Genomic DNA, 26,756 nt, shown 5'->3' on the forward strand with positions numbered 1-26,756 from the left:
TTTTAAGAACAAGTACATCAATAAATAAATCAATATAAATACCAACCATAGCTACAAATTCAACACTCCTAAAGTGTCCAACTTTGTCGTCTTCTCCACATGCACATGGATGTATACTGGAAAATCAAATATCCTCAAATGTCCTATCTCTGACTTCCCCCTAATGAAAGCTTCCTCTGGAATCTTGTCCCCCAAAATCCTATGAGGACTCTTATTCTCAATATAAATTACCATATTGAATGCCTCAACCCAAAGAAACATAGGAAGATCTAGGTCATGAACCATAGCCTTTACAGCTCCAATGATGGATCAATTCTCTCTCCACAACCCCATTTTGTTGAGGATTGTACATGTTGAATTTTGTAGCTATGGTCAGTCTCCATAATGTTTCATTTGTACTCATAATGATGAAATATAAATTATATTTGTAAAAGAAAATTATACGAAGCACGTTCTTCAGGATTGCAAGAAAAGAAAATTATTTTTTATTTTTGTATTCAAAAAAAAATATTATAAAGCATGTTCTTCATGACCTTATCAAAGCGGGAAAATAAAAATTTGAATTTATATTCTAGACACCACAAGATGCCCAAGTTGGCCTCCCAATGTTGAAGTTGGCCCTGCCAAGAGACACCTATTTGACCTCCTCCAACTTGTATATATAGAGAGCACTTGTCTCCACTCCAAACACAATTTTGCATCACATCTTCAAGTATATTTCTGATCCAGCATAGCGAAGGAAGTCGAAGAAGAGGAAGCCCAAGTTAGAGAAGAAGAAGAAGCCGAATTGAAGAGAGAATCTACTAGCGTGTGTGGATCCTTATGTTGCCCTCACAAGTGTGATCAGAGGTCTGAAATTTCTGTTTTAAAGGTCCGAAAATCTGGGGCAAAGGAAAGACCGAAATTCAGCCCTAGTGCAGACTTAGAGCAAGTTTGTTGAGAGGTTTCTTGAAGTGATTTGAAAAGTTTCGACTTGGCATCTTGGGCATCTTATGGTTGTCATCTTGTTGGTTAGTTTCACTTTGATGTATCTCTTGTTGCAATAATTCTATAAGGAAACGGTTGCCTAGCTTTTTGCCACAAGTGGGTTTTCCCAGGGTAAAATCTTGTTGTCTCTTTGTGCATTGTGATCTCTAATGTTCTATTATCTATGTGGTTGAATTTCTGAAGTATAATTACTTAATGATCATCTTGTTGCACTAAATAACATCTACATCATTGGAAGTAATTATCATAGTTCAGAAATAAAAAGTACTTGCATCTATTGTACATGAAAAATCAACAGTATGAGACTGTGAACTCCTTCTTGATCCCAACCTCCTTGTAGAAATCCTTGAAGTCATTGGAAGTGTACTCACCCCCATGTCTAACCTCAACAACTTGATCCTCCTTTTAGACTGGTTCTCCACTTGAGCCATAAACTCCCAAAACAATTAAATACCTCATCCTTGGTCTTCATGAAGAAGATCCAAGTTTTCATGAAAGAGTCATTAATGAATGTCACATAGTGCAATGCTCCCTGCATTGATGCCACTGACATCAGTCCACACACATTTGAATGTATAAGATCCAAGATCCCCTTGGACCTACTCCCGTTGCTTGGAAAAGCAGCCATGGCATTCTTGCCAAGTGTACACCCTTTGCACATGCCCTACTTCAACAATGAAATCTGGGAGACCAATGACAATCTCCATTAGGATCAGTAATGCCCTATAATGCAAGTGTCGCATCCTCCTGTGCCATAACTCACACAAGTTGTCATTATCATGTACCAAGGCCTAAACTAGCTTACCCTGCAACCTATATAAATTTCCCTCTAACCCCAATGACCATTGTTGTGCCAGGGCTAGATTCCTCTAGACTAATGCGTACTTGCCCATATTGAAACATGACGAAAAACCCTTGTCCTCCATAACTAAGACTAAGAGCAAATTATTCTTCAACCTGGTACATATAACACATCTTTGGTTTCAAATGATCCTCCTAACTCGAGCTAGAACAAGATAGTTCCTTCCCTCACTACATACTTGGCATCATCACCAAGCTCCACATGAATCCCTGAATCTTTCTTCATTAGATTGCTAAATATCTCTTGTGCTTCTATCATGTCACAAGATGTTCCATTGTCCAAGTACAATGCACTCCTTGTGATTGTACCAATAAAAAGGTGGGAAACTAGTGAGAAGTCGTTTTCAAACTCTGCAACAAACTCATCCAACTGAGTTTATGTTGATGTTGCTTCCTGCTGCGATTTTCCCTTACAATTCTTCTTTTGTGGACACTGAAATGCACAATATCCATTCATCTGGCATATGAAACACATGATCTTGATTAAGTCTTTTTTCTTACTCGACTATGAAGTTGACTCCTCACTGTTACCCTTCTCATCGGAACCTTCTCCTTCGCCCTTTCTTTCCTGACTAACAAGGGCCAAGTTCTCTTCTTCTCCTCCTTGCTTGATGGATTCAAACTCCTCTCGAGCCTCTTCCTGGATGCAATCAATCCCAAAGCCTCTCAAAATTGGGAAGTTTCTCCCAGGCACAAATATCCTTGGCAAATGGTTTCCAAGGCTTTGAGAAACCATTCAACATTGTATTCGCTAATTCTACATCATCCACTTTCTCCCCGATCACTACAAGGTGATCACATATCTGGGTGATCCTCATGAGGTAGCTAGTATGGATCTTAACTTTTTCCTCAAGATCATCTTCTTATTCATGTTGTCACTCTAGAATAAATCCACTAAAGCCTTGAACATTTCTCTGACCTATTACTTCTTAAACAAGAGAGGTATCAAATGACCCTTCCCTACATCCATGATTACTTGTTGGGCTCTAATGTCCTTTTTCTCATGAGTTGCTAGTTGTGGATCTATCGATGTAGGAATTACTAATTGTGGATCTATCGATGTAGGAATTACATTGTCAACTATTTCTCACAGGTCATTTTCCTTCAAAAGCAAGGAGACTCTTGCCTTCCAGGACAAGAATTTTGAAGCTCTATCCCACCTATCTTCAAACTTTGGACTTGTTGCTGCCATTTCTAGATCTGATCAAACTATCATGTGCTTATTCCTTCAAGCACCCACAAGAATTTTACTGTTGGTTTATAAATCTGCTGAAATCTTCTTGCAGATCTAATAGATATGTTGCAAAATTCAAATTGTTGGATACTTTGCCAATCGACTTGATTGATACAACATCCCTCTCTCCCTCTTAAGTTTATAACCTCCACCAGTGTCACTATTGGCTCATTTGTTATGCAACCTTAAACTTGGCCTCCCTCTTAAAGCAAAAGCTCTGATACCACGTTTAAATTTCCTAACCCTAGTAAAGTTGCAAATTACTTCCTAGTAATTTCCTTGCTATGAATTAATTTAAATTGCAACTTACTGAATAAAATGCACTACTGGGATTTTTAATTAGTAAATAAAATAAATAACAAAAGCAAACAAAACCAATTTCCACACATGCACACAGAAATTTTTGCCCTTCAAATCAAAGCTTCTCATTAAAAATAATATAAAAGCTTACAAAGGCACTTTACCAAACTAGGAAATAAATTGCCCGCTTAGAAAAGTACAAACTATAGCAAAACCTGGAAAATTTCCTGCTGAAGAAACCCCTGCAATCTACTACCCATATGGCCTGTACGACCTAATGGACACGGGCTATACGACCCTTCCCATGGTTGTACAACTCGCTCGTGGCCCTCCTCTATCTACCCACAGCTTGTTCTAACTATGCTCGCCTGTTGAACAACTCCCCAAAAAATCAATCCATTGATTTATGGCTATTGGTTCTTCTCTTGTTGCCACACTACTTGCACTCTCCTCCTTTGGACTTGATCTCTAGACAAAACTGTATCACCCTTGATAAGATCTACTTGAATCATTGTCCTTTGTGACTCATTCAATCAATGCTTCTTGTTTGTCTTTCCTCTTCACCTAGCCATGCTTTTATAATCTTGAGTTTTGACCAAATCAATTAAACCTAATCTCCAAAGAGATTAATGGTTGGTATTAGATCTCACCTCACTTGAGATCAATGGTTAAGACTCATTTAATTAAAACCTTTACATTTCATTACATTAAATTCACTTTTTATGAAAAACGATTCACTTTAATAATTCCTTTAATTAAACTGAATTTGCTAAGGTTGAAGGCTTTGGATGACTTCCACACGTCTACACACTTAGACCTATGCGGAAGTACTTGTTTGAGCTACAAACATCAACATTCCTTTATCTTTCCTCCTTATCCTTTTACTTGAAGTTTTAGCATTACCATTAATTGTTTTAGGTTGTTTGAGAGTGGTTCCAACCTTGTCTGACTTCAGATAGAGAAAGTAAGATTCCATATCCAACTCAAAATTCAACAGACTTAATAGTTTTTAGGATTTTAGGATTGGTAGGATTGTAACATTTTCATCGAATTCTATCATGTGTAAGGGTATGGGACTGGTATTTAATCAAGAGCATGAAGTTCTTTATGTACCTTGATGTCGGTGGTATTGGTTGTTGAACTTCTCTGCCATGGCTTTAACAAAAAATGTACCCTTCACTCAAACCAAAATCATTGGTTAGGCATGTTAAGCTTTTTCTATCATATTATACAATTGACGAATCTGAGCAGTATGAAAACTCTGAACCAATTGGTCTTTATGTAGCTCTTGTTGATGATCACATTTCTAGTAGTGGTGATGAGATTGATGAGTGATCATGTTGATCAATGATTTGTAGTAGGCCAATGGCCAAATAGCTTGTAGCATGTTTTTTGGAATCTAAAGGCCATTTAGAGCCTCATTGATTATGTATTATGTTGTTGATATGTATTGCACTAGATGCCATTTTGATATATTCACCCTTGCATGGTATATAGATGAGCAAACTTTGCATGTTTTTTCCTTAATGGTTTGAAATCTTAAATATAATTTTTTATTAAAAAATATTTTATTTTATTTTTCGAAAACCAGTTGATTGAATCCAGTTTCAGTTCAAAACCCAATGTGATATGTCCTATGATAGTATGTATGTTATATTATCATAGTCTGTATGTACACCTATGTTGCATTGCCTTTAGGGACAGGGGGACGAGTTTCCAGTATGGCTAAAGCGCACCCCCAAATTTTCCTAGGGATGGCAATAATATATACAATAGATTCTAGCCATCTTCACCTCCATGATCCAACCATATAAATGATGGAGGTAATCTTGAGTAACAGATTCCAGCATCTCACTAACAACGTTCTCTCCATCTAAAAATCCATGCTGCTGGGGAAGACGAATATCTTCATTAACAACATTTTCTCCACCCAAAAATTCATGTTGTTGGTGAAGATGAAGATCTTCATGTTTGTTTTCAGAGGCTATTTCCACCTGTCACGACAGTTGGCTTTGTTGTGGTTTTTGATAACAGAAGCTGGCTCATATACTTCTGACAAGGTAACTAGAGTTCGTGGTGGAGGTGAAGATGGCTGTGAAGAAAAACCAGTATTCATGTCTATATTTGTATGTTTTACTTTTGTTGCAGCATCATTTATTTGTGGAAGTGGCATTGAAATGCCAGGTCCAAATACCACTCCTTTGAGAAGTGTATCACTTCCTCCAATCTTAACAGTAATGAGATATCCTGCAGGAAATGATCCATCGAGTATTCCATGGACAATTTGTCCAATCAGAGAATCGATACCCAGGCCAGCCGATGAATTGTCCCCATTTTCATTACTTGGATTTTGTGATTTATTATAAGAAGGGGGAACATACGTTTTTTCCTCGGGGACAGTGGAATGGTACCTGAAAAGTCCCCAAAATTTTCCCAAGACAGATTGGCAACGGCTCGGAAATCCCCAAGTCCCCAATGACATTCCCAACCCCTGTAAAATCCTTGGTACGCCAAAATGTCAGGTACGAGAGATTTTTTGGCGAGGACAAATGTAACATAGGTATACACATATATATATATAATATTAGAGTGTGTGTGTGTGCGCGCGGACACTATCGTAGTGTGTGTGTGTGTGCGCACACTATCGTAGTGTGTGTGTGTGTGTGTACCATTGTTTTAAAAACCAGAACCGGTCCACCTAATGAACCGGGTTTCGAACAGGAACCAGTCGAACCGGGACTGGTCAGGTCTAAACAAACCAATTTAAAAAATACATTAAATAATTAATTTTTAATGAAAAAACTATTTTTAAGATTTAAAACCATGATTCCAAGCCAATAGAAACAAAATATGCAAGGTTTTGTTAAATTATGGTATGTTCTATGCTTAGAGCAGTTTACTTCTTTTCTTCTTATTAGCCACTATTTAGCAATCACATAAAGTAAAGTGCAAATAGAACATTAAAAGATCGACAGAAAACAAGCCAAGACAAGAGACACCAGATGTGGCAGCTAGCCAGGGACAAACCCTAATGCGGGGAAACCCTTTGATCAAATCTTCTTTAACCTTCAATAGTTCAGCAGAGAGAGAAATAGTACAATATATCAGATCTGTAATTTTTATGACAGCAGTAAGAGATGCCCTAACCAAAACTTGCAAAGTGAATCAAATGATTCACAAATAGTCTAAGATCAACCCTGTACAACCCAGCCTTCAACAGAGATGAAGAATAGCCCGAAACAGCTCATGAAACATGGTCAAATCTGGTCAACGTTCAAGCAGCCCTGCAGTCAGCCCTAACCAGATTTGTGCTGGTCACTTAGTGGTCAAATCAGCCCTCCAAACAGCAGATCTGATTTGCGCTTGCTTGAGGGAGACTCCCCACACAAGGCCGCAATCCAAGGAGGCTCTTAGTTGGTCAACATTGTCCCTATTTGCAGGTTGCACCCTAGGTCAACGCAGAACAGACCTGCGTCCCTTCTTTGTTGCGTCCTCCTCCTTGTGGCTGCGTCCTTCTTCTCCCACTAGCTACTCCTTTTTTTACCCAAACAAGAAAAGAGAGTGAGAAAGAAGAAGAGATGATGAGATGAAATAATGACTCAACCTCTCCTCTATTTATATGCAACGTTGGGCATGTGTGCCACACACTTAACTACTGGCCAACCTTGACAATTTGTCAAGTAATTACAAATAAATTCATATCTCCATAAATACTTGTCGGAATCGGATGATCTTTAGATCAATCCTACACCACTCGACAAGAGGAATCTAGGAAAAATATAAGTTGCCATAAATGAGGTGACCCTCATGGAGTTTGATCCTAGTTGCCAATTTTAACACTCCCTCTCAACTAGGGAGAACTCCATCTGCAATCCATTTGACCGTCGCTACTATCTAGCCATCAAATGCACTGCCCTGCACTGCTTGGCCCGGCTCTGCTCTGCTCGAACTATGAAGAAGAAGAAATGATCAAGGATGTATCATACCATCCTCCACTGACCCGAAGTCAGTCTCAGAGTGTGTCATACCACTCTCATTGATCCCAGATCAGTATCATTGATCCCAGATCAATGGAGGTCATCCTAGCATAGGGAGTATGGTAGATACAACGATGCGTCCATCGATAGTACTACTATGGTCCCTAACCCCATTTCCCTGCTCATTGATCAAATGAGAGGTACTTCCCATGAGTCCCAGACTGCATGGGTAGGATGCCTCGACAAGAGAACTAATCATCCTATCCACAGGAGAACGAATCATCCTGTCCAACAGTCACCACAGGAGAACTAATCATCTTGGCCCACAGGAGAACTAATCATCCTATTCCACAGTCGCCACGGAGAACTAATCATCCTGGCCCACAGGAGAACTAATCATCCTGTCCTATAGTCGCCACGGAGAACTAATCATCCTGGCCCACAGGAGAACTAATCATCCTGTCCTACAGTCGCCACGGGGTGTCACAGGGGAAGGTTGAACCTTTCACCCTGTACATAGTGCACCACCAGGGGATGGTGAGTCGCCTTGTGGTCGCATGTCACTCCAAGAAGTACCTTGCGCCCCCCTGGAGCTCCCAGAGCTCAATACATCATACTCGACCCTCATAAGAGGGTCTCCGAATGACACCAAGTCGTTCTCGGAAAGTCAAGAATTTCACCTTTCCCAGAGGCTTCGTCAAAATGTAAGCGACTTGTTCATCTGTACCGATATGTTGGAGCCTTATTGCTCCTCGTTGCACCATATCCCGAATATAGTGATACCTGATATTAATATGCTTGGAGCGATCATGAAATACGGGATTCTTTGATAAACGAATCCCACTCTGGTTGTCACACAGGATCACGGTGGTATCCAATGTAAATCCAAACAGCTCACTAAAGAGCTTTCGCAACCAGACCGCCTCACAAGAGGCCATACTAGCAGCAATGTACTCTGCCTCGACGGTGCTCAAAGCCACCGACTTCTGCTTCTTGCTCATCCAAGATATCGAGGCAGATCCCAAAGAGAAAGAGCACCTCTTTCAGTCCACCACACTGCCTGCCCAATCAACATCGATATATCCAAGTAGTCTCACATCTCCGGCAGTGTATCTCAACCCATCAGTGATTGTGCCACAAAATATCTCAACAGATTCTTGGCACCAATCCAATGTGTGTGGTGAGGCTCAACCATATGTTGACTCAACGTGTTGACTGCAAAGCATAAATCCGGACGGGAGTTCACCAAGAACATCAATGCTCCGACAAGTTGACGATACTAAATAGCATTTCGTAAAACAGGTCCGGCAACACTACCGCTTAACTTCTTGAAGTCAAGCTCCATCGAGGTAGTTACGAGCTTGCAGTGCACCATACCAAATCTCTCCAATATCTTCACCACATGTTTTCCTTGAGATAGGAAAATCTCCCCTAGCTTCTGCAGGACTTCTAGTCCTAGGAAATAGTGCATCAATCCTAGGTCCTTCATTTCAAACTCAGAAGCCAACTCCCTCTTACATTTGTGAATGAGAAGGTCTACCCCTGTTAGAAAGAGGTCATCAACGTACAACACTAGTATGAGAGGATTGTCATCTTCAACCTTAAAGTAAAAGTTAGGGTCGGTTTCACTCCTAGTGAATCCCAGCTTCATCAAGTAGCTATTGATCCTCTCAAACCACACTCGGGGTGCTTGCTTCAGCCCATAGAGGGCCTTCTTCAACCTACACACATGAGATTCTCGATCATGAACCTCAAATCCTTCAGGTTGCTCCACACAGACTTCCTCTTTGATCGAACCATGCAAGAACACAGTCTTGACATCCATCTGATGTAGGTTCCATCCTTGCGAAGCAACAAGGGCTATGATCAAGCGGATGGTGGTATATCGGGCAACAGGTGCAAATATCTCGTCATAGTCTATACCTTCCTTTTGAGAGAAGCCACGAGCGACAAAACGAGCCTTATACTTTTCCTCACTTTCATCAACTGCATGCTTTATTTTGTAAAGCCATTTCGAAGTGACAACTGCTTTGTCCTAGGGTCTGGGGACCACATCCCAGACATCGTTTTTCATGATGGACTCATATTCCTCAATCATAGCATTCTTCCATACTTGATACTTGACGACTTCTGTGAATGACGAAGGCTCATTTTGGATGATCGTGCTCATGATGGTCAAGTATCCCTGATACCTGGTCGGCTTCTTACTTTCCCGGAAGGTTCCCCTGGGTGCAACGTGCCCTTCAGCATCATCAAGTGTCCCCCTAAGCCATGAAGGCTTCTTCTTAGAAGAGGAGGGCTCTTGTAGAGTGGGATCAATAGGATCCATAGGTTCTTCCACATCGAGCATCGTCTCATCTTCCTTTTCCTTCGGTTCCCTTGTGTCAGCTTCTTTAGATCCCCTTAGAGTAGGAAGATTGTCAACTTTGCTAAGAGCCATATCTTCGTCAAAGGTGACATCATGGCTAATCTCGACTTCCCTTGACCAGCCACAGATTCTATAGCCCTTAGTATTTTCGCTATAGCCCACAAAGATTCCTTTCTTTCCAGATGCACCCAATTTATTCCTTTTCTCCTTCAGCACATGAAAATATACAGGACTTACAAAAATTCTAAAATGAGATACGTTAGGTTTCTTACCAGTGAACATCTCTTCGGGAGTTTTGGAACCCAATGCTTGATGAGGGCATCGGTTTTGTACATGTACGACGGTATTTGCAGCTTCGGCCCATACAAACTTCGGAAGTCTTTGATCATGGAGCATAGCACGGACAGCTTCCACAATCGTACGATTCTTCCTTTCCGCCACACCATTCTACTCAGGAGTATATGGTGTAGTAGTCTCCCTCTTAATGCCAACCTCTTTACAAAAGTCATGAAACTCATTGGATTCATACTCAGTCCCATTATCAGTCCTTAAGATCTTGATCTTCTTTCCGGTTTGATTCTCGATCAAGGCTTTTGAAGTGACGAAACCAGGAGAACACTTCATCCTTCTTTTTCAAAAAGTATATCCAAGTCTTGCGAGAATAATCATGTGTAAAAGGGAGGTAATATAAATATCCTCCCAAGGAGTTCACAGGCATCATACCGGATATGTCTGAGTAAACCAACTGCGATATATCGGAGGTCTTGCTTTGGCTTGAGGGGAATGCTCCCCTTTTGAGCTTCCCTTCGGCACATCCCAGACATACACCTTCTTGCTCTACTCGAAACTCGAGCATCCCTGTCACCATTTGTCTTGCATCGGGTAGAGCTTTATAATGAAGGTGAGCAAACCTCTGATGCCATAGTTCGGACTGAAGAGATGTGTCACAAGACATGACACCCAGCGGACTTCCTTCGACTTGATATAATGAATCAACTCGAAACCCAAGAGTGAAAGCATCTTTAAAGTTCTTTTTCCATACACGTACCTTGCCATCGATGAAGGCCACCTTGTAGCCTTTGTCTTCCATTGCCGAAATGGACACCAGGTTCTTTTTGAGATCAGGTACATATAATACATCTTGTAAATGAATTGTATTTCCCTGATTCAATTGAAGAGTGACATTCCCTACGCCTTTCACAGGATATTTTGAGTTGTCCCCAAGAACAATTTCCAGGTTGGTCTCCTTCTCTATCAGATTAGAGAGAGCTTCTTTGTAACCAGTGAAGTGCCTTGAGGCACCACTATCAATAAGCCAATTTCCCAGCGAGTCCGGGGGAGCAGTAGTAGAGAGGGTCGCTGGTAGATAATATTCATCTTGCTTATTGTTAACAATGTTAGATTCATACCTAGAGTTTCTTGCCTTCTTGAAGGGTTGTCCTCTTCCTTGATTTCCGACATTTCTTTTACCTCTACCATTGGATCTATCGTTCCTTTGATTGCCTTGAGAGTGATTTTGATCATCTTCATGGTGTGAGTCCCTTTTATCAGGGCACTCCCTCGCATAGTAGCCCATTTTATTGCAATTGTAAAATCGTCCTTTTCTTCCACCCTTCAGTCTAGCCTTTCCTTTGGATTTAGCCCCAGAATTGTTTCTTCTTTTAGCATAAGAAGAAAAGGCAAAGGGATGGCCTTTAAGTGCGGGCATTTCCTACTGTTCCATCCTTCTTTCTTCTTGAATGCATCTTGCCATCAATTCCTCAAATCCAGGAATTACATTATTGTTGAGAAGAGTAGTCTTGAATATATACCATTCAAGTGGCAGTCCTCCAAGAGTTGTGAGTGTCATTTCCTTGTCAGGAACTACTTCCCCAATAGATAGGAGATCATTCTTGATCTCGGTGATCCTTAAGAAATATGCTTGCATACTCTCATCTTTGCCCTTCTTAATTTCCTTCAGCTTATTTCTAAGGAACAAAACTTGATTTGCATCATTAACTTTAAATAAACTCACCAGTCTATCGTAGATTTCCTTGGAGGTGGTCAGCTCGGAAACATAGGCCACCAGGCGCTTGTCGATAGAGTCTCGGATGATCTTCCTTGCTTTGACTTCTCCCTTGGTCCACTTGTTCCTTGCAACAACGGATGCATTTGATGGAGGCTCAACAATTCTGCCTCTCACATGGTCCAACACTTCCTGCTCTTCTAATGTTAGATCGAGAGACATCTTCCATCCGTGATAGTCAGACTTCTCACGGAGTTTGTCTTCAGCAGGGAAGTGTGCTGAGGACCCCATGATTTCTTTAAGATAGCCTTGCCAACCTTCTCTTCGGTGATTGCTCTTGCTCTTGCTCTTTCTTGGGCTTTGTCTTCACCTCAGCTCTGATACCATGTTAAATTATGGTATGTTCTATGCTTAGAGCAGTTTACTTCTTTTCTTCTTATTAGCCACTGTTTAGCAATCACATAAAGTAAAGTGCAGATAGAACATTAAAAGACCGACAGAAAACAAGCCAAGACAAGGGACACCAGATGTGGCGGCTAGCCAAGGACAAACCCCATTGCGGAGAAACCCTTAGAAAATTCTTCTTTAATCTTCAATAGTTCAGCAGAGAAAAATAGTACAATATATCAGATCTGTAATTTTTATGACAGCAGTAAGAGATGCCCTAACCAACACTTGCAAAGTGAATCAAATGATTCACAAATAGTCTAGGATCAACCTTATACAACCCAACCTTCAATAGAGATGAAGGACAGCCCGAAACAGCTCAAGAAACATGGTCAAATCTGGTCAACGTTCAGGCAGCCTGCGGTCAGCCCTAACCAGATTTGTGCTGGTCACTTTGTGGTCAAATCAGCCCTCCAAACAGCAGATCTGATTTGCGGCTTGCTTGAGGGAGACTCCCCACACAAGGCCGCAGTCAAAGGAGGCTCTTTGCTGGTCAACGTTGTCCCTGTTTGCTGGCTGCACCCTAGGTCAACGCAGAACAGACCTGCGTCCCTTCCTTGCTGCGTCCTTCTCCTTGTTGCGTCCTCCTCCTTGTGGCTGCGTCCTTCTTCTCCCACTAGCTGCTCCTTTGTTAACCCAAACAAGAAAGGAGAGTGAGAGAGAAGAAGAGATGATGAGATGAAATAATGACTCAACCTCTCCTCTATTTATATGCAACGCTGGGCATGTGTGCCACACACTTAACTGTTGGCCGACCTTGACAATTTGTCAAGTAATTACAAATAAATTCATATCTCCATAAATACTTGTCGGAATCGGATGATCTTTAGATCAATCCTACACCTCTCGACAAGAGGAATCTAGGAAAAATATCAGCTACCATAAATGAGGTGACCCTCATGGAGTTTGGCCCTAGTTGCCAATTTTAACGGGTTTGCTCATCTATATACCACGTAAAGGTGAATATATCAAAATGGCATCGAGTGAATTACATATCCACAACAAAATACATAATCAATGAGGCTTTAATGGCCTCGAGAGTCTGAAAACAATGCTCTAATATATGGGGTCACTGAACTACAACAATTCTACATATCAGTGATCAACAACATGGCTCCTCATCATGATCAAACTCATCACCACTACTATACAAGAGATCATCAACATGAGCTACATAAATAATATGCCTCCGAGTTTGAGGATTCCTAAAACTCCTCTACAACTTTTGCTCTAATATATCGGGTCACTAAACTACAACAATTCTAAATATCAATGATCAACAACATGATCACTCTTCATCATGATCAAACTCATCACCATTACTAGACAAGACATCATCAACATGAGCTATATAAATAATATGCCTCCGAGTTTTAGGACTCCTAAAACTCCTCTACAACTTTAGTAGTAGCAAAAATACACATCAAAACTACAAATCACTGATCAACATGGTCACTCATAAAACTCATCATTGATTCAACGCTACTAGAAATACATAAACATCATCAACAAGAGATACATGAACATCATCTAGCTCAAAGTCTTCAGACTTGGATTGCTCAACCTTATAACATGATAGAAATTGAAAAGGTTTAACATGCTTAACCAATGATTTTGGTTTGAGTGAAGGGTTCATCTCTTCAACCTTCTAATGTGGTAGAAAAAGATTAGCATGCCTAACCAGTTGTTTTCCTTTGAGTGAAGGGTGCATTCTTGTTAAGGCCATGATAGAGGAGTTCAACATCAGTGTCACCAACATCAACAAAGTTCAACAATCAATGCCACCACGATCAAGGTTCTTAAAGGGCTTCATGCTCTTGATCAAATGCCAATCTCATACCCTCGCGCATGATAGAATTAAATGGAAATATTGCAAACCCGCAAACCATGAAATCCTAAAAACCATTAAGTCTGCTGAATTTTGAGTGAAATCTAAAATTCTAGTTTTTGCATATGAAATCCAACGAGGTCGAAACCACTCTCAAACATCCTAAGTCATTTCATGGTAATGTTAAAAATTTAATTAAAAAGGATGAAAATGAAAATTAAAGGAAATGTCACTTTTACTTTTAAAAGTTAACATTATCATTAATTGCCAACATTGTTAGGGTTGAGATGTGTCAGGAAAATGAAAGGGTAGGCATGTTTTTCTTGGAGGGACTATTTTTGGAGGAAAACAACCCCAAATTTCCCTCAAACCAGCTTCAAAACTCACAAAAATGCATTTTGTGGGGGTTATAGTTGCCCTAGCAATAAACCAGCCGGTTTAGGACAAAACCGGCCGGTTTTGTCCTAAACCGGCCTGTTAGGACCGGTTAGGGCAAAAAAAAGGTGACATGAGGAGGTAAAACAGGTTTTTAAGCCGGTTTGACTGGTTACCGGTTCAGACCGGCCGGTTTTTAAAACACTGGTGTATACACAATATCATAATGTATGTGTGTGTGTGCATGTTATATATGCTATCATAGTATGTGTGTATAATATATATATATATATATATATATATATATATATACAAACACACACCATCATAGTACGTATATATATATATATATATATTATATATATATATAGAAACAGCTTCCTTAGCGCAGTGGTCTAGCTCAATTGGTTGAGTGATTTGAGCTTCATGCAGGAGTTCTCTGGGTCAATCCCCTGGGCTGGCTAGACGAGGAAGGGCGTGGTAAGCGACGAAATGCTTCGGGGATTTGAAAATTAGCATAGATCCGGAGATTCCCGAATAGGTTAACCTTTTTCACTGCTGCTGAATCCATGGGCAGGCAAGAGACAACCTGGTGAACTGAAACATCTTAGTAGCCAGAGGAATAGAAAGCAACAGCGATTCCCGTAGTAGCGGCGAGCGAAATGGGAGCAGCCTAAACCGTGAAAACGGGGTTGTGGGAGAGCACAATATAAGCTCTGTGCTGCTAGGCGAAGCGGTTGAGTCCTGCACCCTAGATGGTGATTGCATGCCTCACTCAATGTCCCTGCCAGATTAGGTGCTGTAATCAGAGCTGTCAGGTTTCGGCTGGTTACCATCCACAAAATGTGGGGCAGTGCCCCACAGTTTCCCCATAAGGTTATCCTTGAGAAAAAAACATCTTTCTCATTCATTAACCCCTGCTCAGTTGCATGTATCAGTTTGCTTGCAGAAGAATAGCATACTCTCGTTCTGCTTCATCAGATTCACTCAAATCACTATCTAACTTACTCTGACTCCTCTTCATGTAAATAGGCTACTAATTGAAATTTTAAAGTGCAGAGAAAGGAAATCTCTCCCAAATAATCTTCCCATGAATTTAATCTGAGAAAGCAATTCTATTTTAGGCAAATTCTGTTATATAGTTTTCTTCACTGATTATAAATCAGATTTTTTTCCTTCTGCATGCTGTCAAATTCAAATTCCCAATGATGGGAACAACCAAGGTCAGTCAAAAGAATCTCATTTGGTTACAACAACATATCAATTGAATGAGACAGAAAGTTCCCACTTATGTGCGCATAAAGCAAACAGGGACAAAATTAACAGGGAGGAGAGATGCAATTCACTTAATTTACAAGGATTTTGTCCTAAATATCCATTCATGTTCATTTTGAGACATATAGTCAAAGTGTAATGCAAGGCTTAAGTGAAGATCTATACCATCATAAGAATGTAAGCATTCTGTCGGTGATAAAATGAATAAAGGCATCCTTCAAAAAAAGATTGCAGGCTGAGTCGGCATGGGTGTGGGTGAAGTTGAGAAGGATGCCATTTCCAAAATTAGTGATTGCTTGTATGTATATATGCATGTAACAGAAAACTGACAAAAGACAAAAATTTAAAATTTGAGAAAAAATATCATTGATCAAATAATTATTCTTGTCCATTGGGTTGTAGTCTAGACTCTAATGGTAAGCTGGAGTGATGTCCATGATGATGACCCGGTTTAAAAGCCATTGAGTGTGCACCTCATGACAATGCGGTTGACCAAGTCTTCCCAAGGTGCTAGATCATGGTAATGCAATAAACATTGGTGATGTGGTCATGCAGAGGTCTGGTCAATGATAGTCCCTGCGGCCTTTGCAGATGAGTCCAACTGTTAGTCCTGGGAGACTTTACAGAACTAATAGCCCTCAGTCACTGCTTTGTACAGAGGTCATTAAGATGTAAAATTTGATACTATAAGGAATTCCGCCCTCTCCAATCAAAAGGGCTTGACCAGCTAAAAATAGCAAGTAATAATTTCTAATGCAAGATCCCAATTCACAAGAGTTGAGACAAGAACTTGGAACTCAGAAATAATACATAATATCTTAGAGAGTTGATTTGTTGTGTGGTTTGAAACTTTTGCAGTAGATGTAGATATTAAGTCATCTATTTGAAAATCTAAAGATGTCACATCAAGATTCACAAGTTTGAGCATTCAAAAGATAACTCAACAACTCATCAATGCTAATGCCAGTGACATGAATGATGTGCCCCTATCTTCCACATCTTGTGGGATCCTCAATCACGATGCTCTCCAGCTATTCATTGTTCTCAAGTTGTGGCTCCCTACAAAAGATTTTAACTAAAGGTAATTCAGGTTCAATTTCCCCAGTACAAAAATACAATCTTCAGAACATTGGTCCCATTTCTTGAGGAGACCTTCCTACTACCCTAGGACTTGGCAAGAAATAAATTAAACAATATTGTGAATGTAATCTAAGTTCTCTGTTTTTTATCCCAATGAATTTTCTTCCCTAAATCAACAAGATCATAAATACACCAATTGTTCTCAAATGTAAAGAAAGTAGCAAGGCATGCCTGCCATGAGGTGCCCACCAATCTATCAGACATTTGCAAACATACCTATCACATAAACCCTCGAATATGAAAATCATCTCGACCACTAGAAAATTGGGCAAGCTGACTTTAGATGATGGATGCCTCTTTGTTGTACAATAAATCTCTTCACTACAATCAGGAATCCCTTCCTAACATCTATCATGGAAAGAGAGACCTCTTTCCCATTTCGTTAATATCATAGCCTCTTGGATTCTAGGCATAAGATTCCATGTGAAGAGGTGTCTTAAACTTATTCCACCCCACATATATGATTTTCTAGCTGTAGATATAAAAAGGATGGTCTTTGTTGTCCAAGATCATTTTAGCCTTCTTACATGTAGAGGCAATTTTTTCACATGTCTCTCCCAAACATGGGCTATCTGTTAAAATTGGCAACTAGGGCCAAACTCCATGTGGGTCATCTTATTTATCACAGCTGATATTTTTCTTGGATCCCTCTCATCGAGAGGTGTAGGATTGATCTAAAGATCATCCGATTCCAATAAGTATTCATGGAGTTATGAATTTATTTGTGTTATAAGACAATTCGTCAAGGTCGGCCAGCAACCAAATAAACCCCACATGTGCTCAACGTTTTAGTATAAAAGGAGATGACTTGAGAGTCATTTCACACACACTTCTATCTTGATTTCTCTCCACTTGTCTTGGGTTTTAGTGGAAGAGAAATCTAGGAGTGGAAGCCCTAGACGTTGGAGGAAAAGAGGCTGCCCTAGCCGCAGTCAAGAAGAAGAAATACACTGCCCTAATCTAAAGGATGCAGTCATGAAGAGAAGCCCTAAACCTATACGTTGGTCCCTACTAAAACGCAGACCTAAAGGTGCCCTAATGCAGACCTAAAGGCAGCCCTAACGAAGACCTAAAGGCAGCCCTAACGCAGATCTGAAGGCAGCCCTAACGCTATCAAAGAAGGAGCCCTAACCTAACCTAGAGGATGCAGTCATACCCCAATCCTCCACGCTGTCTCAAGGGTAATCAAGAGGAGGATATATGCTGCCCTAATAGGTCTTAGCCGCAGCAAAAGCCATGGGTCTTTTGGAGGACCGAGCTGCTGTTAGGAGGGCCGGTATGCTAGGCTAGAAGGCCGCAATACAAGGTCTACTTCAGCAAAAGAAGAGGGGACGTTAAGGTCACCCTTGTGACTGTTGGAGAGCAAAGGAAAGGAGCTCGGATTTGCTCCTTGAGGACTGTGTGAAGAGGCAGCAAGGTCTGTGTGAAGGCTGCCCTCATAGAAGGCTGTTCTGGATGATGGGACAGCAATGGACAGCAGCAGCACAATGATGGGACAGCAATGACATTATGGACAGCAGCATGTTGGGACAGCACAATGATGGGACAGCAATGTCATTATGGACAGCAGCATGTTGGGACAGCACAATTGGGATAGCATGACTGTTAGGGACAGCAGCTACAGCAATATAACTAGGCAGCAGTGGCAAGCATGAAGCTGCAAGGGACAGCTGCATGATAAATAGGACAGCAATGACATTGTGCAGCAATGACACAATGGGATAGCAGCAACAGCAAGATGCAGCAAGCAAATGGGACAGCTAGGCATGGTGCTTAGTACAGTATGGCACATGGGACAACTGTGGCAGCATGGTGCAACAATGGCACATGGGACAGCGGTGCAGCAGTATGATGTGTACAGCATGGTCATGAGGTCCAACATTGTGATGATGGGTGCAGCATGGTGCAGCACGGTGAGGTGCAACATGATGACAAGATGCAGCACAATGATAGGTGAAGGAGTCACCTTGAAGAATCAATTGAAGCAGCATATCTTCAACTGATCTCATGTATCATCTTCTTAGATATGATCTATGCTCTTATCTAGATAAATCAAAGTGTTGACTTCTGTTGTAAATGTACTATGTCTCTCTCTCTCTCATTGTTGAACTATTGAAGAACATATAAGAAGAATTGATCCAGGGTTTCCCCACATTCGGGTTTGTCCCTGGCTAGCACCATATCTTGTGTCCTCTTGTCTTGGCTTGTCTTCTGCGATTTATGTTTATGTTCTATCTGCAGTTTACTTTAATGTTGATGTGATTGCTAATCTGGAAAAGGTATTGAGCTAACTATAAAAATTGGAATAAATTGCTCTAAGCGTAGAACATACCTAAAATTAACACTATCTTTATTTGCATAGTAGATCGTTCCCATATTGGTTCAATGGGATCAACAAGTTTAACATCATTCCAAAATCAAACATCATACATCTTACGGCTCACCAAAATATCAATGTCTAATGAAGATTGTTTCCATGACACAAACATGTTCCTAACAATAATGGCACATAAAGCAACTTTCACCTCACACAAGCAAAGAAGAAAAATGATGTACAAAGTAAATCAGGTACTAACTGTTGATTTTTTGAGGTCTTCTTATCTGAAATTACTTCTAATGATATCTACTTTAATTCCCATTTATCACTAAGCAATTACACAGAAGATCTCCAACAGTAGAAACAAAATGCCAGTAAGAACATAAAGAGACAGCCAAACAAGAACACAAGCATTTACCCTGAGAAAACCCACATGGGGTAAAAACCCAACAACCTTTTCCTTAGAGAAATTCATCAGTTCAACAAGAAATCATGGTCAAACCTCGTCCAACTGCCTCCTAGTCAAGTCATAAGTCTGCCCACTGAATTCGCTCTGGTTAGATATGCTAGGGCAGAATTGTAGTCTCGTACTGAACCTAGAGAAGCTCGGTCGTGCTGCCTTTCACAGAGTTTCTGGTCCTAAGAGATTCAGTCCTTCCACAGAGAATTAGATATACCGCTATCTCATAAATTTGGTTTTGCATTTGAGCTTTAGATTCTTCCTTCAACAAGCCTTAGATTCATCGTGTCATTTTCCTTCGATTCATCCCTTTCTTTCTGCCTCAGATGATCGAATTCTTCCTTAGAGATAATCCGAAATTCTTGCTTGGGAAGGAGGCCAAATGCCTCATATATATAGAAGACTGGCTGACAAAATGGGTGCCTTTCTAACTAGGCGACTTGACTAGGAAGAGGGCCAACTTCGCTTCTTTGGAGCCAAAATTTTAATTTTCAAAAGTTTATTTTTTTCTCTTTTAACAAGGATATGAAGAACATGTCTTAAAATTTCTTTTGACAATAGCATGAAGAACATACTTTATAAAATACATCAATGACTAAAATGAAGACCGACCATAGCTACAAAAAACGAAATTCAACACCAACTCCACCCTTGCAAACTTGTTGTGAATGGCTTATGATTGGTGATCATTAGGTATAAACAACTCGATTTTTCATTAATAATGTGATTGAAGATGGAGTAAAATAACAAATGAAAAAAAACGTCTTAGGGAACCAATAGGAATACTAAACTTACTTGAATAAGGGACTATATTCTCAACTCTAAATGAAAGAAGCGATCTTTAAATGGAGAAAAAGACCACTACTCATGAGGATGGTGAAGCCTCTACTAATGTTACATACAACTGATTACACTTGCATTTATGATCTGTAATCAGCAAACCAATCAATCAATCAACCATCCAAAATCCCAACAACCAAATAATCAAATTATCCAACTATTCAACCCCCTTACTACCTGCAAATAGGTCCACTCTAAGAATCAATTGCAATCTACTTGTATGCCTTGGGACTACTAGTCACTTTAACAATTGAACTTCCACATTCGATCTTTTGTTACATAATTCTCTGAGTCCCTAGTAATCTTTGACATATATCCCAATGACACATGTTTCCAATCAATCACCTCCATCAACAAAGCTTCTCAACACCAAATGCTCTATCAACAACTACTCTTCGTTGTTCCTTCTTTTGCTCATCTATTTTGTCCTCATTCCTCCTCAAATCTAAACATTTAAACCTTTTTTCCTGCGTTTTTTTTAACTAAAGTCATGCGTTTTATAACCTCTAGAACAATATGATATGGTAAAGTAAAGTAGGCTATAGTCAATCTTGAGCTCATCAATCCCAACCATTATCAGAGGTTGTCAATCACCAAATATTTCATCAGTTGATATGTGCCTGCTTTCGACAACCCCACTTAGTTGGTCCAATGCAGTCAACTCCTATCTAGTCAATTTTCTTCTTAGTCAACTCTACTTAGTAAAAAATCATCTTGTCTATGTAAGGTATCCTCCAAAGAACTTGTCACCTAACCTCTTCAAGTCGACTTACAAACGTTGAAGAAGCTGCCAAAACAAGTCGGTCTACATCCAACTATCAAGTCGGCCTAAAGACCCAGTGAAGAAGAGTATAAATAGAGGAACTCCGCCTCCATTCTAAGCATCAAGTTCGAACTCAATCCAGCGAAGAAAAGTGCAGAAGGAAGTGCGAAAAGGAGGCAGTGAAAAAGGGTTTTCTCTAAAGCTAAAAGGACACTCTTCTAGGGTAATGAAGAAAGCATCTTCTAGGCCAAACAAAGCAGAATCTTCTGGGACAGCAAAGCAAGATCTTCTGGGGCAGCAAAATCTTCTGGGGCAGCGAATAAGGGATCTTCTGGGAGGCAGTGAACAGGACTCTTTTGGGATAGTGAAGGAAGAAATCTTCTGGGATAGAGAAGTAGAGACCAAGTTTCTCTAGAAGACCTAGAGACCGAGATTCTCTAGGGTAGTTGTGAAAGTGCAGTATAGAGACTGAGTTTCTCTAGAAAAAGCAAAGGAGCAAGAGAATGAATAAATAGGAAGATCAGGTTGGTGACAATGTTCTTGAAGAGGATAGTAGAGTCAAGGGTCAATGTCATGGTCTTGGTACTTATCAATTGAAGATCTAGAAAAGAAGAATTTTGATCGGGTTTTCCTCTCAAGAGGTGAGAGGTTTGGCACTGGCTGAAGAAGCCTATATACTGTGTCACTTGTCATTATTTATTTTGATAATTGTCTTGATGAAAAGAGCACACTAATAAGCTAACAAAGTGAAAGATCATAAGTAAAGAAGAACAAACATATCACAAGCAATTATCAAGCAAAGAAATTGTTGACATTAAAAGCCCTAGATTTCTCAACACCCCTATGACTGTAAATCTAGACGCATTAGCCTCAATACTAATAAGAGGAAGCTTAGTTGTTAATTTTAGATAACAATGGTATGTTCTATGCTTTAGCACAATTTACTTCAATGTTCCTTATCAGCGCAATGATAAATTTCCAATTATATTCAGTAGCAATCACATTAACTTAAACACATTGACAGTAAATGCAAATAGAACATAAAACCATGTGCAGAAGACAAGCCAAGACAAGAGGACACAAGATATGGCGGATGCTAGGGACAAACCCCAATGTGGGGAAACCCTTTGATCAAATCTTCTTATTATTCTTCAATAGTTCAACAGAGAGAGAGAGAGAGAGAGTACAAATATCAGAATTACATGCCCAAAACAGTCTTGTCAAATCAGCAGTCAACAATCGTCAATGCAGCTCTAACCAAAAAGTCAATAGTGGTCAAAGCAGCCCCAAAATGTCCTCCAAGCAGCTCAGTCAACATCAAAAGAATTCGGCCTTCCAAGAGAGTCAAAGTCAGCCCAAAAACAGTTCAATCAAAAATTGCTGTAATTTTTGCAGTCAAAGGTTGAAGTCAATGCTAAAGTCAAACCAGTCAAACTGTCCCAATCACCTAGAAAATCATGCCAATCAATGCGGCCTTCAAAAATCAGAATTATGCCCACTAGAACAAGGTCAACGCAAGTCAAAGTCACCCAAGTCAACACTGCCCTGTTTCCTGAAATTTTCAACCTCCAACAACAGTCCTAAAATTCGCCCTCTTTCACACGTGCGAAGAAGAGAAGCCTCCAAGTTGTATGAACCAATCAAGAGAGGGGAGAGAGAGATATGTGATGAGATGAGTGAAATCCAAATGAGAGAGAGGTCACTCCTATTTATAAACTTCGTTGAGGGTGAGGAGACACATCCATTGGGCTTCATGAGCCTAAATTTGACTGAAGCCGACCTTGACAATTTGTGCATGAGAGAGAATAAATTCAAAATTCCATTTTGGCTTGTCAAAATGAGATGATCTTTATATTGAAATTGTACCTCTCGAAAAGAGGAATCCAATGCAATAATTGTATCCATCATATGAGTTGTCCTAAGGTGGAATTTGGCCCTAGTTGCTAATTTTAACATTAGTTCACTCAATAATACCCAACTTTATATCCACCATACACTCCTCGAGAAAACTAAGAAAATGCTTTGTTACCAAATTGATTATTTCCCAATGGGAAAGTCAAAATTGCCAAATGTATCTACACCATAGATTCCGTAAGCATTGCAATTTCAACACTTCCTTTGTTTGTTATTTATGTTTGCAAGTCTATTTTTATAGTACCTAACATTCACGGCAATGGAGGTAGAAGCATTCCCTTCATGTGGCTCTCTTCTTCTCCTTCTTCGCAATATTCCCAATCAATCAATCAACCAACCAATTGATAAATCATCCAAAATTCTAATGACTAGATAATGGAATTATTGAGCTATCCAACTATCGAACCCCCTTACAACTCACAGTTCACCTTCAAATAGACCCACTCCAAGAACGAGTAACAATCCACTTGTATTCCTTCAGACTATCAATTACTAACGATTCAACTTCCACCTTCAATCTTCGATTACAATTGTTTGACTCCCTAGTAACTGTCAACCATTGCCATTACGACAATTGTCCCAACAATGATACCCACCTCCAATCAGCAAGGTTTCCCGTCAACAAATGTTCCATCTCTAGCCACTCATTGCCAAATACTCCATCAGTCTACATGTGCTTACTTTAGTCAATCCTATCCATTCAACTCTTGTCATTCAACAATGTGTGAAGCCTGTTATAAGTGAGTGAGTGCTTTGTACCCTACAAGGCCATCATCACCACAAACCATTTGGTCATAATAGGAAGAACTCAGCACATTAATTGAGATTACACTTGCAAGCAAAAACTGAATTTAGTAAGATCAACAGCCTCCCTACTTTTTGATATCAAAAAATTCAACAACTACACCAAGAAAAGATCTCTTGTAAGACAGGAATACAAAATTGTGAACTTCACTTGACGACATTGTTGAGGAACCTACAATAACAATAACATTGGCTCCTATGTTCTTGTCTTCAAGGATGTCTTACACACTAGAGCATTCAGGCATGTAATCAAAGGGTGCACATGCGAGAGGTGATTTTCCATCGACTCTTTTTGTTCTTTCACTACATTTACTCTTCCATCTTCTCATCCAATCCAAGGCCCCACTCTTTTTTTAAATATCCTTAACCGTTATGTAACAGCTACACCATTTCAAACTACACAATTTGACAATCACTTGTATTGTTTCTCTCAACCCCTTGGCAACCTTTTTCTCTCACGATATTTTCACAGCAGCTGGTTTGTTGTGATTGGAATCTACAAGCAAAAGAAAACCCCCAAGTCCAAGAGTACATGCTTTCGTAACGATAATTGTAGTTTGCTTTTTTCTTAACCGACGGAGCGCACTTTTGGGTTTAGTTTATAGAATCATTTTGTCTAGATATTTTTTGTCTTTGTTTTGGCGCAGGTGGGGAACTGGTTGCAGGGACGCAATGTTCCCCAAAAACCCTTAGAATTACAGAGGACACCACCAAGCTGCAAAAACACCTTCCACAAACTAGGATTGTATCTTCGAAGCATCTTCATCCTGCCATAGCGGATAGGGAATGCATCAACAAACCTAGTTCGCCTACCCTGTAGATTTGGATAACGACCAACTATTGGAAGATAGAACCAGAAAATTCATTCCATCTGGAATGATTTTTCACTGTCCCTACCTTGACGATATGTTGAAAGAAGTAACCCGCAAAAGATTGTGACCATAAATGTTGAGGAGTGGCCATGGAATGCGACCCTACAGTTAGAGTTGGGTTCCTATACTACAGCAGGTAAAATACGTATCTGAAAGACACATATTATAGGAAAAACCCTTCCCAGCCGATCAAACCAGTGATGATTCCTTGGATGAGAAATTCATGTGAAGATGCTCTAGATTGCATATGTTCAAAGATAAATCTCACTTTCATGGAACCCAAAATTTTCAACATCGTATGCTTTTTGTGTGACAATCTTCTTGCTCCACAGCAGCAGCAGAGACAGCACAATGCAATGCTTCTTCCACAAATGAAATACATGTAATCGTTTTTCTCACAATCTTTCACATGTACGTACAGGTCTCCTACAGCTTTGTTATGGAGAATGCTAACACTGGTTTTAATTGACAATTGTTTTTCATGATTCTGGCTCTAAAATAAACAGATTGGAGGAATAAACTGTATGAAATACCTTGAAGAAAGTAAGACGAACAAGGCCATCCTCTCCTGGCCGTAGTAAAAAAAGACAGGAATTCCTCTTCAGTCACGTTGTTCCTCGCTCCAATTGCAACTTCCAATTCAGCATATTCCCCGAATTTTATGGCTGGTAGAGGAGGCACCCAATACGACATGCCCGGCAGAAAAGGAAGCCAAGTGGGGGCCACCATTTTCACCATATTCCTGTGAATGAGCTTCTCCAGACGTTTAGAGCTGCTGACATATTCAAGCCCTTGACCTCCTGAATCTGAGTCTGGCTCCACCTCCAGCTCTATTACCTGAGGAGCCAATAGCCTCTTCTTGCCCCTGCCATTGCCCCTGCCATTGCCATTTCCATTGCCCCTCCTGGAGGATCCAGATCTGTGCCTCACATTTCCACATCCCCAACTCCAACTGTGCCCAGGTTCCAAGATCCTCTCATGCGATGCCGATACCAGCATACGGCTGCACAGTGACAGGCGATTAAGACGAAATCTCTGTGCCATGATCGTTATCTACACATACAATGACACAGATTAGGAAACTTGTTGGGAACTGAAGGGTGCGGGTTGAAACTGGCGTATGTATGGCGGCAGTTACGGGTCGAGGCTCGTGCAAGCTAACTAAATAATATATTAGCATATTTATGCATTATCATGGTTTTTTTTAAATGTATATAAGTAGGGTTGATTTCGTGATTTTATATATATATACAATAGGTATATTTAAAGTAAATAATAATAACGTTTTCAATTCTATATGGCATACTTCAAGTGGTGATTGTTGTGGAATGAAGTCTCACTCAACTAAGAAATCTTGGGTTCGAATCTTGTGCTACCCTCTTCATAGCGGGGTGAATAATGGACATGTAAACTTGAAACTCTAAGTCCTACCAAGTTTACAAAAAAAAAAAAATGTTTTCAAATAGTTTGAGAAATTTAAATTTTAAGATGATGAATGTTGTTATTTATTGATATTAATTTGTTTATTAAAATTTAGTAAATATGGGGTGGCAAGTGTTAGAGGTTATTTATCATGGTGGAGGAGATATGGAAATTTTGTACTCATAGAATTTGGGTATCACTCTTCTAGTGACCAAGTTAAGGCCTATGCGTTATTATTGGGCATTGATCTGGTTTCATCTTTTGGAGTATAAAATCTGAAAACTCTCAATGATTCTAAAAATATCCTCTACCACTTATGCCTTGTCACTATGTTAGGATCATGCAATATCGATATAAGTGGTGGTGTCTAAAGACATTGTTGCTTGGGATCCCACTAGTCACCAAGACAAATTTACCTAGAGTCTTTCTACCTTTAAATAGGTTATCTTCCATATGAATACCTTGGCCAAAAGCATGGCTTCTCATAAACTTAGAGCCTAAAAATTGCTAGTAACTTGACTGAGTCAAGTTTAGTTGAACCACCCAAACAATCACTCCCTTAAACTT

The 26,756-nt window shown here is 40.0% G+C and overlaps 1 protein-coding gene across 1 annotated transcript in view; it reads right to left on the reverse strand.

The window, feature by feature from the left end:
- LOC149182179 (uncharacterized) overlaps positions 1-25,924 on the reverse strand; it is an 88,815-nt gene extending 62,891 nt beyond the window's left edge. The window contains exon 1 of the mRNA XM_089416791.1: positions 25,301-25,924. Coding sequence (XP_089272917.1) covers positions 25,301-25,811 — 511 coding nt within the window. The 5' untranslated portion in view covers positions 25,812-25,924. The remainder of the gene's footprint in view (positions 1-25,300) is intronic.
- Between the last annotated feature and the right edge of the window lie 832 nt (positions 25,925-26,756).

Source organism: Pinus tabuliformis, chromosome 3_2 (genome assembly GCF_031772625.1).
Source record: "Pinus tabuliformis cultivar Carrire ecotype Pingquan chromosome 3_2, CPIR1, whole genome shotgun sequence".
Taxonomy (NCBI): domain Eukaryota; kingdom Viridiplantae; phylum Streptophyta; class Pinopsida; order Pinales; family Pinaceae; genus Pinus; species Pinus tabuliformis.